The following is a 13,565-nucleotide window of genomic DNA, read 5'->3' on the forward strand; positions in this document are numbered from 1 at the left end:
TAAATAGAGCTCCTCATTGTATTGCACAATGAGGACATCATTTCGAAAATCTGCTATGAATACAAAATGTATGGGAAATAAAATGTATGGGAGCGTTTAATGTCACATTTTTGGATATTTCTCGTTTTATTTTAAAAAAATTATTATGGCCATTTTACTCATTAGGTTAAGTACTTTCGATATCAGTTTAAAGTTTTTTGGTATCTGCAATAGTTACGGAATAATCGCTTGTGCACACTTAACGATTACACCCTGTATATTACAATGAATAAGGAATAGGATTCCTTAGTCATTGATATAGCTGCTAAATATTATCAATGTCCTCCGAATGTCAAACGTCAATTACGTCATTGTCATTCGTCAATTTCCAATTTCCATTGTCAAATGTCAATTGTCAATTACTAAAAACTTTATTTACAACTACAGGGAAGTAAATTCATTTTTGTAAATCGTTTCTAATTAATGCATTCTAATTTTAAGTCACTATTAAGAATGTTGTGGTTTAAAATGCGCAATCCTGATTCATAACATAAAATAATATTTGAATTATTCTTATGTCGCTTTACATAGAAATAGTAATATTTACAAACATATAGTTAAACTTTTATTAAAATGGAAGGTGGTGAGTGGAGAAACAATATTATAAACCAACTACGGGCTCGAAACAAAAGAGAGACTGCAGCATTTCAAGATATTTTCACATTTCGTAAGTAACATAACCTTTGAAAATGATATTCATGTTGCGTTTATAATTGTCGAATATTCAGTCACATGTATACAATTAACGTCAATATTTATTTTAGTAGATTGATTACTTTCTTGGAAGTGAGATAATATATGAATAGTGACAATATGAAGAATGTGAGTGAGATTGTTAATTATTCATTATTGTTTACTAATTTTAATTTTCAGAAAGCAGATTATTTGATAATGTGAACACCCTTAAAAATGAAAACTTACAGCTTACTCTCGTCAATGAGAGAATAAGATATTCTAATACAGAAAGTGTTTCATCTGGAGGAGGTTTGTGTTAAATTATTGGAATATTAATGAACCGTTAATGCAGATAACATTAAATTATATCTATCATAATCATTGATTTTAGGAGCAACTAATGAAAAGATTCAAGCATTAGAACAAAAGATATTAAATCAGCAGGAAGAGCTAACATCATTGCACAGGAGGAGGGGTGAAAGCGCACAGCAAATTATTAACCTTAATGCAAAAGTTCATGATTTAGAGAAAAGTTTGCAAGCTAAAGATATTGTGTAAGTATTCAGTCCATACAAACCAAAGAAATATGCACAATAATATTTTGTTAATATCAAAACAATATGAATATTGTTTCCATAATAGGAATTCTTTTTATCAATGTTCTCACATACAGAAAAGTCAATACCTAGTTAAATAAATAGACAAAAGCAATGAGTAATACTTTTAACAATTAGCAATCTTTATAGATTTTATCAATCTTTATTTTTAAACTATTATTTGTTAACTAATTAATGTTTATTTTTATGTGTTTATGATTAAATAAATACTTTTGGTCTCATTAAATTAAATTCAATGTATTGACACAATGTTGTTTATAGAAATTATTATTATATTAGAATTAAAAAAATGATAAATGAAATTGCTTAATTGCTTGTTAGCAGAGTTCAAAATTATGAATAAATATCTCATTATTTTATCTAATCTCATCCAACTTTATAGTGTCAGTTATGATTTTACTACAAAATGTGATTATTACCCTAAACCACACATTATCTATTCATTTTTGAAAGTGAGCCTGTTTTTTTTATCTTAGATATTGCATAATAATAATCTAATGTAGAATGCACAAACTTTTAAATATTTTTAAATTATTTGATTAATTAAGAAGTAATACTTATAATTCAAATATCAAAAACATGAGTACTGTACGTCTGTTATAGATGAATAACAAATACATGTCATAAATGAAGATCTTATTGTGGAATAACTTCCCAATCTATTGAAATGACATCATTTACATATTTGAACCAATCAAGTGATCAAATTAAGAGTGCAAGGTCATTCATTTGAATATATTGTTGTCCATTTTATATTCCTTTGTCATTTGTGTCATTGATGATCTACTTTTTACCACTTATTCAAGGTCCAATGTCTAATGTAACCTTTGCAATAACATTTTTAAAATTATAATAATCTTTAAGTATATATGTAATATATGTAGTAGTACCCTGAATGAATTTATTTCTGGCAATTTATTATTAATAATTGTACAAATGATGGCAATATAAAATTCAATTTGATGTTATACCTAACAAGTCAGAGAAGATCTATAGAAAAAAATAAAACTACTTTATTATTATTCTATATAATTCACAGATATGTAATATTGTGAAATGCAATTATAAAACACTAGAGGTCCGCCCCGGCTTCGCCCGTGGTACATATTTCGCAATAAAAGGTAGCCTATGTCCTTTCTCGGGTATCAAAATATCTCCATACCAAATTTCATGCAAATTGGTTCAGTAGTTTAGGCGTGATTGAGTAACAGACAGACAGACAGAGTTACTTTCGCATTTATAATATTAGTATGGATTCATAGTATTAAAGATTACAAATATATGTTAAACTTAATTTGTTAACAACCAAATTCAATTCATTTATTATTTTTTTCAGAATTTCAGAAAATACAGCTTTAATTGCATCGCTTAGAGCAGAAATTCAAATGTATGAAACAAATATGTCTGAACTACAAAGTCTTAATCAAGTACTGCGAGATGAACATCAAGCATTGCAAATAGCATTTGCAGCCATTGAAGATAAGTTAAGAAAAGCACAGGTATATTCTTATAAGGTTTTCTATAATAAAATTGAAAATTTAGTAATTTCTAATAAGAATCATATAAGCTGATCCAACTAAGAATAGGAAATTCAATGAACTGTACGTAATAATGCGTAAAAATGTCATTTGAGAAATACTTTTTCCAATTGCCTCTGCCATGGTACTGAATTATCCTATTCTAAGTTCAATTAAAGAAGCATTTTTAGTTTGTTAAAAAAAGCAAAGTACACAAATAAAGAAGCAACTTTAGTTTGTTAAAAAAAAACATCATCGTAAGACTCGGCAATGTAGAAACTGATTTTTTTTAATTCTGATTATTTATTTATATGAATGACAAAATTTATATAATAAATTGGTTATCTATAATAATATATACATTTAATTGTTAGCAATCTATATACTATACATATATAATAAATCTGTAGAAGGGTCAATTCTGTACATAGAAAATATTGAAAAAATAAATAACAGGGGGTGTTACTGGATCGATACCAAACCCAAATATGTGATTAAAAAATTTTTTGTCTGTCTGTCTGTCTGTCTGTATGTTCAGTCATCACGTGAAAAATAACGGTTCGATTTCGATGAAACTTGGTATAATTATACCTTATTATCCTGGGCATAAAATAGGATACTTTTTATCCCGGAAAAATACGTAGAAAAAAATAAATCTTAATTTTTCCGGGCGGACGGAGTCGCGGGCGGAAGCTAGTTTCGAATAAAATTAAAGTAAATTAGTTACCAAGCCAAAAATAGTATGAAACTATAAATTATAGAAACGTGCGGATTGTTTACAGTAGAGAGAATATTTTTGGCATTGTTATTTGTTTACAAAATCACAGCCGACGCAAATGCGAACTTTAAGAAAATAATACTAAAAAATGAAAGCATTGTTAAGACTAGAATATACAAACCTATGAGCGAGGTTTCACTAATAATAATGTTAGAATGAACGTTTCGTGCGTGCAACGAATCCGTTTTACGTTGCTTTACTACGTGTACTCAATACTCATACTTGAAAACTATTCCACTGGAACTTCAAATTTTTATTGCATCACTGAAATGATGGCGATGTGCCAAGGCAATTCGAGGTTTTGTCCAGTATATCTAGTATGATTCTTATTTTAATTCATATTTATGTATTTGATTTCCTTGGCGTGTTCCGTAATCTCAGAAGCAAACTATTATTATAGTTAACTTGCATATTTAACTGAATGTAGGTTATATTCTATTCTAAATGATTTATTTATTTATTTATTCAATAAAATTAAGTTGATCTATTCTTTTGATGTTACATTTTATAAATAATGGTCAAATAATAAAAAATCAGCAGTAAGATAGACTTCCCTTTTAATTCTTAAGAATATTATAAACATGGAGCGAATTTATACCTAGTACGATTGTTGTTTGGAGATAGCAAGGCTAGATGTTAACATCAAGCTATTTTTGACCCGTAATAAACATTTAATTCAGATGGGGTGGATTTCCCTTGGCTACGCGGGTGGAACCGCGGGCAGAAATATAGTTAATAAATTATGATGCTTAGCAAAAAAAGAGAAAAAGTTTCTGAAAATTAATAAATATTGCTTCTTTCTAATACATAAAAGATAATAATACATGAATAGTTAAGGTACTTTATGATCATCGTCTAAGTAATGAAAGCGATTACATTAAAACATTAACTAATACAGTTCCGGTCGTAAACATCACCCTGTAGATTTTATGAGTCTCATGTGATTACTGGTATATATAAAATGTTTACGCCTATATCTTCTATATTATCACATTCACAGTTCAGTTGAAAATTTAGCATCGTGTGGGTATAAGTGTTTATTTCTTTTAGTCCGTGTTTCTTGTGAAGTGCGAATGATTTACACTTCGTTACATTGAGAAAACATTCTTATGCTGTTGATTAGAGATTTATCTCTTTCAAATGTTTAGAAAAGTAATGTGCATTGGGTACATGTTTTTTGATCAAGTTTAGCGACCGGGAATACAAAACATTGTTTTTTCTTTTATTTCAGGATGAAAACCGATCTCTTGTTGAAAGACTTATCAAGTATAAAGCGAAAGATGCAGATAAAATGAATGAAGAAAATGAACACTTCATCAAGTAAGTATTCTATTACTTGCTACTTCAAATAAAGTATAATTTTTTTCATTGCATGTTTTTATTGATTTTGTTTGGAGTTGAATAGTTTTGAGTAATTTCAAAAGAAATTCAAAATTTTTAAGCTGTTTAAATAATATGATTTTTTCATAAAAATATTTTATGGTATTATCGGCTTTATCAATTGTAATGAGCTAAATTTTCACTACTTCATTGAGTAATTGGCAGCGGACTTCTCTATCCAAAACTGCTCCTATCATCTAGGCCCTAGGGGAAAGTTCTGCACGTAGCATATTTGTGACTTATTGAGACGCTTAAGTAATACAACTAATGTATACTACGTAGTTAATTGGCTTCACCGTGTAAATGAAACTGCACTTAACGTTTTGTGTTGCAGATATTATGTTCACAAACTTTGTGTTACAATGCGTAGTGTATGTGTAGTACGGGATTATGCGTGTGTCACGCGGTTGAGAACGCTTGCATAGAACATGATGATTTGTTTGCTTCTTTTTGTTTAATTTCTTCAACAGGTCAAGCAACCCTACCGCGTTTTTGATCAACACATTTGGTAGAGTTAGTTTCGGGTGAGTGTGACATAACGTGAATGAGGATTTGGTGGTATGAAGGCAATGTGGCGTTCAATAAATATTTTACTTCTTCATTGCGATTACTCATATATATGTCTTAACTGCACTCTGAAACTGACTCATTTTTCAATCTCTTATTTGACGTGTTTTGATTGTATGGAAATGAAATCAATTGTACTTCCGTAACTTGTTCCTGTATTTTATCTATTTGAATTTGTTTTGTTTGTTATTGGTTTGAAATTATATCGAATGGCTATCTTTTCAATAATTGTTTCCGCTCTCTTACCTGTTATTATGGCGCATTACTAATTATGTTACAAATTACAATCATGCATTATGTGGACATTTGGTCGAAAACATTTTCGGTTTCTGGATATGGTATTCAAAATTATTTAAGTGAAGTTATAAATAGAACTAAAATTTTCAATGACATTGTTAACATCCATTACATTTTTATTCATATTGTTATAGAGTTAGACGCTGTAACCAATAATTACATAGTTTTATGGGCGGTTTGCACCACCACTTGATTTATATAAGTTTGCCACTTTCGACTGGTTAATTCCATTTGAAATAAGTCTGCATTTTATTGTATAAAATTAACAGGACGATTGCATATATTTCTGCAAACTTTCTTTGCAAGTCTATTATAAATTAATTGACGCAGGTTTAATTTTATGATTTGGAAATATAAAATATGCGATAGTCCTTCCGGCGCTGTCCAATAATTATGTGAAGCTCTCAGAGTATCTATGTGGAGTAGAGCTAAGTCAGATTGAAACCTTAGTTAAAATCTACTTCGGAAATATCTAGTATTTTTATCCCCTAAATTTAGTCTATAATATTTAGCATCTCACATAATTAATGGAACTAATGAATACCTACTAACATAAATGAAGATAAAATAAAATAGTATCTATATTTATAAGTGAACCCTTGACACAAAAATTATAAATTTAATCAAATACATCATCAGTCTTAAGTATATCCTAACGGTAACTTGGAAGCTAAAAATATTTTTGTGTCGAGTGTAACGGTGAATGAAAAGTTTCAAATCCAATTGGAGTATTTTTATATAACATTATCATTTACCAAATATATTATGATTGCTGTAAATAAATGATTTGAAGCCTGGTTTGTACTAACGTAAGTTTTAAGTTTGGTTTCAAAGAACTTATTGCGAATTGATTGTGTATATAATATTATTATGTTTCGGAGATATTGCATGTTGCATACACTTTGCATGGAATGGAATGCGTATGCATAAGGAAATTGGCAAATATTTGTAACAATTTTTTATATATCTTATGTATTTTTTGAAGACAGCGGCACGTGATCTCATGGTAGCCTAGAAAATATTGAAAAAGAAGCTTGTAAAAATGCTTTAGCGAAGCTTGGAGCAAGCTCATGGCTTGGCCTCAGTGGCGTAACAATGCTATCTGAATTTACTTTACACTCAAAAGAACAAATATGCCTATTAAATAATGATTTGTTACGCCACTTAATGTGAAATATCTGGGATGGATTATAAAGGGTATTTGTTTTTCAGGAAAAAGAGTGACAAAGTACGAAAGGAATTAGAAGAAGCAGCAAGGGAAGGTGGGAGTAGGAGTAGTGCGGGTTCAGGAGGCAGCGCGGACGATAAAATAATGGACTCGATGCCTTACTACGCGACCACACTTCCATCTAAAGTAGCTTTAAGATTCGTAAGTTATTAAATTATTTCATTTAGATACGAGACTCGAGAAGTTGTTACAATAAAAGTTATTGCTCTGATGTAAATAATAGCCTACTTTTTCACAAACTAAGAATATGATATGAAACTATATTACTACATATTTTAAAATAAAATCCGATGCCGCGTCTGTCTGTTAGTTTGCTAGCGATAAAGTCAAAAGCAACTGCACGAATTTTCATTCTGCTTTTACATAGCATGATTCCTCGAAGAAGGTTTTAGTATACAAAAAATTTGTTAAGTTTAAGACTATATGCTAGTTAAGAATATATTATTATGAATGATTCATCAATCACTTTCATATTTATAATAGGATGCACATGATGGAGAGGTAAATGCAGTAAAATGGAGTCCGACCGATAGAATAGTGGCTACTGGAGGTGCAGATAGAAAAGTTAAATTGTGGGATGTGTCCAAATGTAAGTATTATAAAAATATTTTAATTTATTGAAAAATATATCGTACTATCTTTTTTGACTTAATAATGAAATATAAAGTACGAGGATATTTTGGCACATGGCGGAATTCGGAACTAATGCTGTTCTTCTTATTAAGTTAAAATTAAAGGATTAGCTTAACGTTTTCGTTCCTAATTTCTTCAACCTCACGCCTCTCTAGCAGTATCATCAAATTCAATTGATCAGGCGCTTCATTTAAAACGAAAAGTGTGCTTAATTGAAGATTTTAATGCAAGTTTGAACGATACCGTTATTTAAAAAAATGTGTTCGTGTACACACGTAAAAAGTGAAACTTCTTTATGACCTTATTTTTCAACAAATAATTTACTACATGCAACTTTACAGGGAATACGTCGAATCACGCGTGGTAGGGATAAGAAAAAGATGGCACGTAACGAAAAAATGTTACACTAAATTTTTTTCCAACTCCGATAAAGAAGTTTCACTTCAATAACTAATAATAAATACGCTTAAACTCATTCAAATTCAAATTCAAATTCAAATTTCATTTATTTACAAGAATGTAGTTACAAAAAAGGTGTTGTTACAATATTAAGGCGCTAATACATTCTACCCACTATTTGGGTGTGCAAATATTTAAATGGAAATAAGTTAATTAAATTACACTACACCAACACTACACAAATTCTTCGCGTCACTATTGTTAAACGTCACTAATTCCTTCACAGATTCCGCAATGTAATAAGTTCTTGAATATCATAAAATTGTTTCTCCATTAACCATTTCGTCAGTTTCTTCTTAAATATATTTACTGGGAGATCCTTAAAGTTATCCGGTATTTTATTATATATTGTAATAGTCATAAATATCACACTATTTTTTGCTTGATTTATTCTACATGTTGGAAAGTGCAGTTTATTTTGATACCTCGTTAACATATGCGAATTTACTTCTCCTTTCTTTTTAAAATATTCTGGGTGGTATTTAACAAATAAACATACTTCTCTTATATATATGCAGGTTAGTGTAAGGATACTTAATTTACCGAACATTGGTTTGCAAATTGCAACTGTCCCTTTGATGTAATCCGCACAGGGCCCGGATACATTTATTTTGTGCCACAAACACTTTCCGCACCTCGCAAGACTGTCCCCAAAGAATTATTCCGTAAGAGAGTATCGACGATATATATGCATGGTAGGCATTTATTGCAGCATTCATAGATACAGTATCTCTAAGGCGACGTAATACGTAAACGAAACGATTTAACCTATCACAAATATATTCAATATGACTGTCCCATTTTAGACCTTCGTCTACCAGAACACCTAAGAATGAAAGAAAGAAGTTTTACCTGTTCGATTACTTGATCATTACATTTTATGTCTAGATTAATTTTGGTGCAATTCTTTGTATAATATTGAATTATTTTTGTTTTTACTAAGTTTATTTTCAGATTATTATTTTGTAACCATTTTAATATATTATATAATGCTGTATTTATATCTCTCTCATATGTATTTTTATCCGTGCATTTAACAATAAGGGTAGTGTCGTCTGCGAATAAAACTGTCTTGTGTTTCACTGATCTCGGTAAATCGTTAATATATAAGAGGAATAAAAATGGACCGAGCACACTTCCTTGTGGTACACCTGATTTATTAACTTTTTTCTCTGACCTATATGAGTTTCGTGTTTGATTTATCATTTTATGAATCTCCACATACTGATATCTATCATTTAAGTAACTTGCAACCCATTCTTTAGCAATTCCTCTTATACCATATTTCTCCAACTTAAACAAGAGTAATTGATGGTCCACAAAATCAAATGCTTTGCTCATATGTAAGAATATGGTGGCTGCTGGTTTTTTTTCAATAAAGGCTTGAATTATTTCTTTCACCATATCGAAGCATGCTAAAGAAGTAGAATTATTTTTTCTAAATCCAAACTGTTCCCGACATAATATCTTAAATTATTGTTAAGGGTACGAAGTTTGAATTAAATCTGCCCATTTAACATTTTTACATAACTATTAACTACCTAATAAAATTGTGTTGAAAATTAATTCATTATCCACAGTAGGTACATGCGAAAACCGAGGCACGCTGGTCGGTTCGAACGCGGGCGTCATGTCTGTGGACTTCGACTCAACGGGCGCGTACATAGTGGGCGCGTCCAACGACTTCGCGAGCCGCGTGTGGACGGTCGGCGATCAGCGGTTGAGGGTGAGCTGACTTTTTTTTACACGACTTTTGGCGGGAATTTTTTTTTTTTTTTGGGAGGATATTATTATTATTCTTAGATTTTCTAGAATTGTGTTGCGTTTGCGGTTTAAAATTTTTAATCGACTTCAAAAAAATTAAAAAGAAATGTATTTATTATTTATTATGTAATTGGTGTTTGATTTTTTGTGATTGTTTGATTTTCAAGAATTGTTTTGCGTTTGAGGTTTAAAGTTTAGGCAATAAATATACGAAGCAAAATGTAGCAACAAAACCGAAGGTAAGCCTAATATAAAAATCTATCGCCTGTTATTATTGTAATTGATGAATATGTAATTACGTGTTAAAACACAATTAAATCTCTCTAGGGATTTGACACTTACTTAATATCCATATGAAAGTCCAGCACTACAAAAATATGCTTACTTAATATTATTTTCGTTTTATTGTCATTATTTACCTCATAAATGTATTATAACGGATTAAGTGTGAACTATTTACACCTATCTCTATAATGAAAAAAAAATTAGCACGCAATATATTTGAAGAGTAGGGCTTGTGTTTGTGCACGTATTAAATAAAAATTGTCCATAGATTAATATCTATGCGGCTTGTTAAATATTTACTACCAATGTATTTCTCGGTTTTTAGATTTATCTATTCGAAATCGAGAAATAACGTTTGCATAATAAAGCAGAAGGTTGAGACCACAGAAAAGATAAAATAGATTAGAATTGAAATAGTTCCTGATTTGTATAGAACGCGTGTCACCGCTTTTCTCCCAGTAAATAATTTTAACCCCAATAAATCAATTGTAACTGAATTGCAATGAATGCTCTACATTGCGCGACCGCTCGCTTAGTATAAAATGGTGCCTGTATGCATTGCAAGCAATGTATAAATTTCAATTGTTTATGATTGTGTTGTTTTTGGCAACATACATATTTTTGACACAATAATATGCTGACATATTGACTGACCGGTTAGCGTGCGCGTGGTTGGTAGTGACCCTGCCTTCCAAAGCCAGAGGTCGTGGATTCGAGTATCACACAAGGCAAATATTTGTGTGGTGAACATCGATGTTTTCTCTGTTTCTGGCTGGTAATTATCTATGTAAGTGTTTATTTAAATTTATATATACATATATATGTATATACATATATGTATATACATATATATACATATGTATGTTTACCAGCCATCTGATTTCCGTAACACACGATTAAGCGAAAAGCTTAGTATGGGATCAGATCGGGCCGTGTGAAAAATTTCCTAAAGTATTTATTTATTATAGGTAAGTATATGAAAATGCATAACATGAGCGTTGGGCAACCCCGCTCACAAGGTCCTTCTAACCTCTTTTATCGGTGAGACAATTTTCTGAACAAGTCAACAAAACCATAAATAATAAGGTAAAGATACTTACAAAAAAAGTTCATTTTCTACTTTCCATTTATATAACGCTTTGTATTTTAATTACGGATTTTACCAGTACTTAACATTATTGGTCGGAACCTTTCTAGGAAAAAATATTCTTGAACATTTTAATGTAACTAAAACTTTATTTTTACATTTCCACCAATGTCTTTAGTCTAACTAATATGCAATTTAGTTGATGTTTAAAGTGAATAAGTGAAGTAAATAAGTACTTTTAAAAGCCATACAGGATAAAGCAATTGACTATTCTTACAACACTGACCTTTTTTCATAATTATAGCCTAAGTACGGGATACAATTCAACCCGTTTGTTAGAAAACACTACATTTATCCGCCCACGGGCAATTTTTTGCTGACAACAAATTACGTTATAACATTCATCTCGACCGTTTAATGTGAGTCTATGATTTTGCAAAATAATGGCTCAATTTGATGGAGTTCTCTAAACGAAAATGTTATTCTGTATCGAAATTGCAACCACAAAAAAGATTGGCGATTCCGACGGAATAACAATAAGAGCAATATTACGTCAGGATGATATTGTCTAGAACGGGAGGCGGGGTCACGAGCACGATCCCTATTAGCGGGTTGTTAGCGCGCGTCGGCGCGTCGTGATCCCGCAAGATCACTTCCGGACGTTTCACAACAATATCCAACCCCACTTCTATCTATATTATTATTATTCTTACATCTATAACAAACAATATTTATTACTCACGAATTCTTATATCTTAATTTAAGCGACCCTGCGCACTGCAGTTACCGTACGCCGAGCCGGTGAAACTCAAGTCTGATAGAAAACAATATTCAAATTGGATTCAATAACAAATCGATTGTATCAACGTTTACAATATGTATTAGGGTGATTGATCGGGTTGTCCCGGCTGTGCCTTACCTGTTTAATCCCGTTTTGCAAATAAGGAACTGTCAGTCAAGCACTAGTAAATGATAATGCGGTTCAATAACCGTGACAAATGAACCCGGAGCCACCCACTGTGTGGACACTGACTCACGTGATCATAAAATTTCGCGGGAAAACTATAGATAGTTAAAGGTTATTATTTCAAATAGCATGATCCGCCCATTCGTTAAGAGAATTAACAGGAAGTTATAAAACTGGAAGCGCTCACAGAAAATAATAGGCCAATGCATTTTTATTGTAGGGATTGTACGTTTAAATTAAAAGCCTGTAGTCTCAACAAGACAGTTAAATGACTGCAGATTAATGATTAACTATAATCGTACTTTAGAAACATGTAACAATTAAATTAGATGAGATAAGTAAATACTGTATTTTATAAAATGTTTGCACATATTTGTAGTGGTTGTCGATTAAAATCGTGGCAGGTATTTACCTAATAACAATGATTAAGCAATCGTATTGAATATTTTCACCTTATAGGAATTATAGTACACACTAAACGTTTTATGTGAAACCATCATAGGAATGCCCATTCCAGGTGTATAAAATTACAGTTTCCGTGTTTGATTTCGCATCGGGGTCTGCGTGACCACGATCGCTCAGGATGATTCTGATGCAAACACAAATTACACAACGAATTCCCGTAACCGAGAGCGAGTAATCGCCATAATAATAAGCCAAAATCGATCGTACATCGTGAACGCACAGCCACGCCGCTACATTCCGTGGTGATTTACAATCTGCTAACAGATTTGTTGATTCGCCCTCGGCATTGCCACTATCAATTTTTGTCATTACCTAGCTACCGACTTGCATTGCCGATGCTCTGTGTTTTCTCTTCGTACATTGTATGTTGGAACGTTAATTTCAGAGAGAATTCCTCTCATCATGACGAGATAGCGGGCTATCAAACAGTAAAATCAGACGCTGCTAATTCCATTGAACTGCACCGTGTTCTTAACTGATGAAAGAAATTAAACTGGCTGAATGTATAATGTAACGTTTTATGTGGCTTTTAAGGTATGTGTGAAATTCATTCAAATGTACGTTATTCGGTACTGTTGTGCTGTAATATTAAACATTTAAAGAATTTAAAACATTTATAAATTCATTTAGTTATGTATCTTTATGCTAACATTTACTTTAGCCGAGCAAATAAAATACATAAATGCAGAAATCGATGTCCCATCGCTGATAAGATGCTATCGCATGGAATAAATTCCCTCTATAATAGAACAGAGGTTCAAACATTAGAAACCGAGAAAAGTCATGAAGGGTATTGTCCACGGCCAT

At 31.3% G+C, this 13,565-nt stretch overlaps 1 protein-coding gene across 2 annotated transcripts in view; it reads left to right on the plus strand.

The window, feature by feature from the left end:
- Window positions 1–399: 399 nt before the first annotated feature.
- Window positions 400–13,565, plus strand: part of LOC123695131 (autophagy-related protein 16-1) — a 139,960-nt gene continuing 126,794 nt past the window's right edge. Inside the window, exons 1-9 of one of the 2 annotated variants that reach the window (XM_045640866.1) lie at window positions 400–706; window positions 913–1,023; window positions 1,106–1,268; window positions 2,668–2,830; window positions 4,858–4,946; window positions 5,477–5,530; window positions 7,083–7,239; window positions 7,582–7,687; window positions 9,771–9,916. In XM_045640866.1, the coding sequence (XP_045496822.1) occupies window positions 613–706; window positions 913–1,023; window positions 1,106–1,268; window positions 2,668–2,830; window positions 4,858–4,946; window positions 5,477–5,530; window positions 7,083–7,239; window positions 7,582–7,687; window positions 9,771–9,916 (1,083 nt within the window). In that variant the 5' untranslated portion in view covers window positions 400–612. The remainder of the gene's footprint in view (window positions 707–912; window positions 1,024–1,105; window positions 1,269–2,667; window positions 2,831–4,857; window positions 4,947–5,476; window positions 5,531–7,082; window positions 7,240–7,581; window positions 7,688–9,770; window positions 9,917–13,565) is intronic. The other variant, XM_045640867.1, reaches the window with a different exon arrangement.

The sequence above is a fragment of the Colias croceus genome, chromosome 10 (assembly GCF_905220415.1).
Source record: "Colias croceus chromosome 10, ilColCroc2.1".
Classification (NCBI taxonomy): Eukaryota; Metazoa; Arthropoda; class Insecta; order Lepidoptera; family Pieridae; genus Colias; species Colias croceus.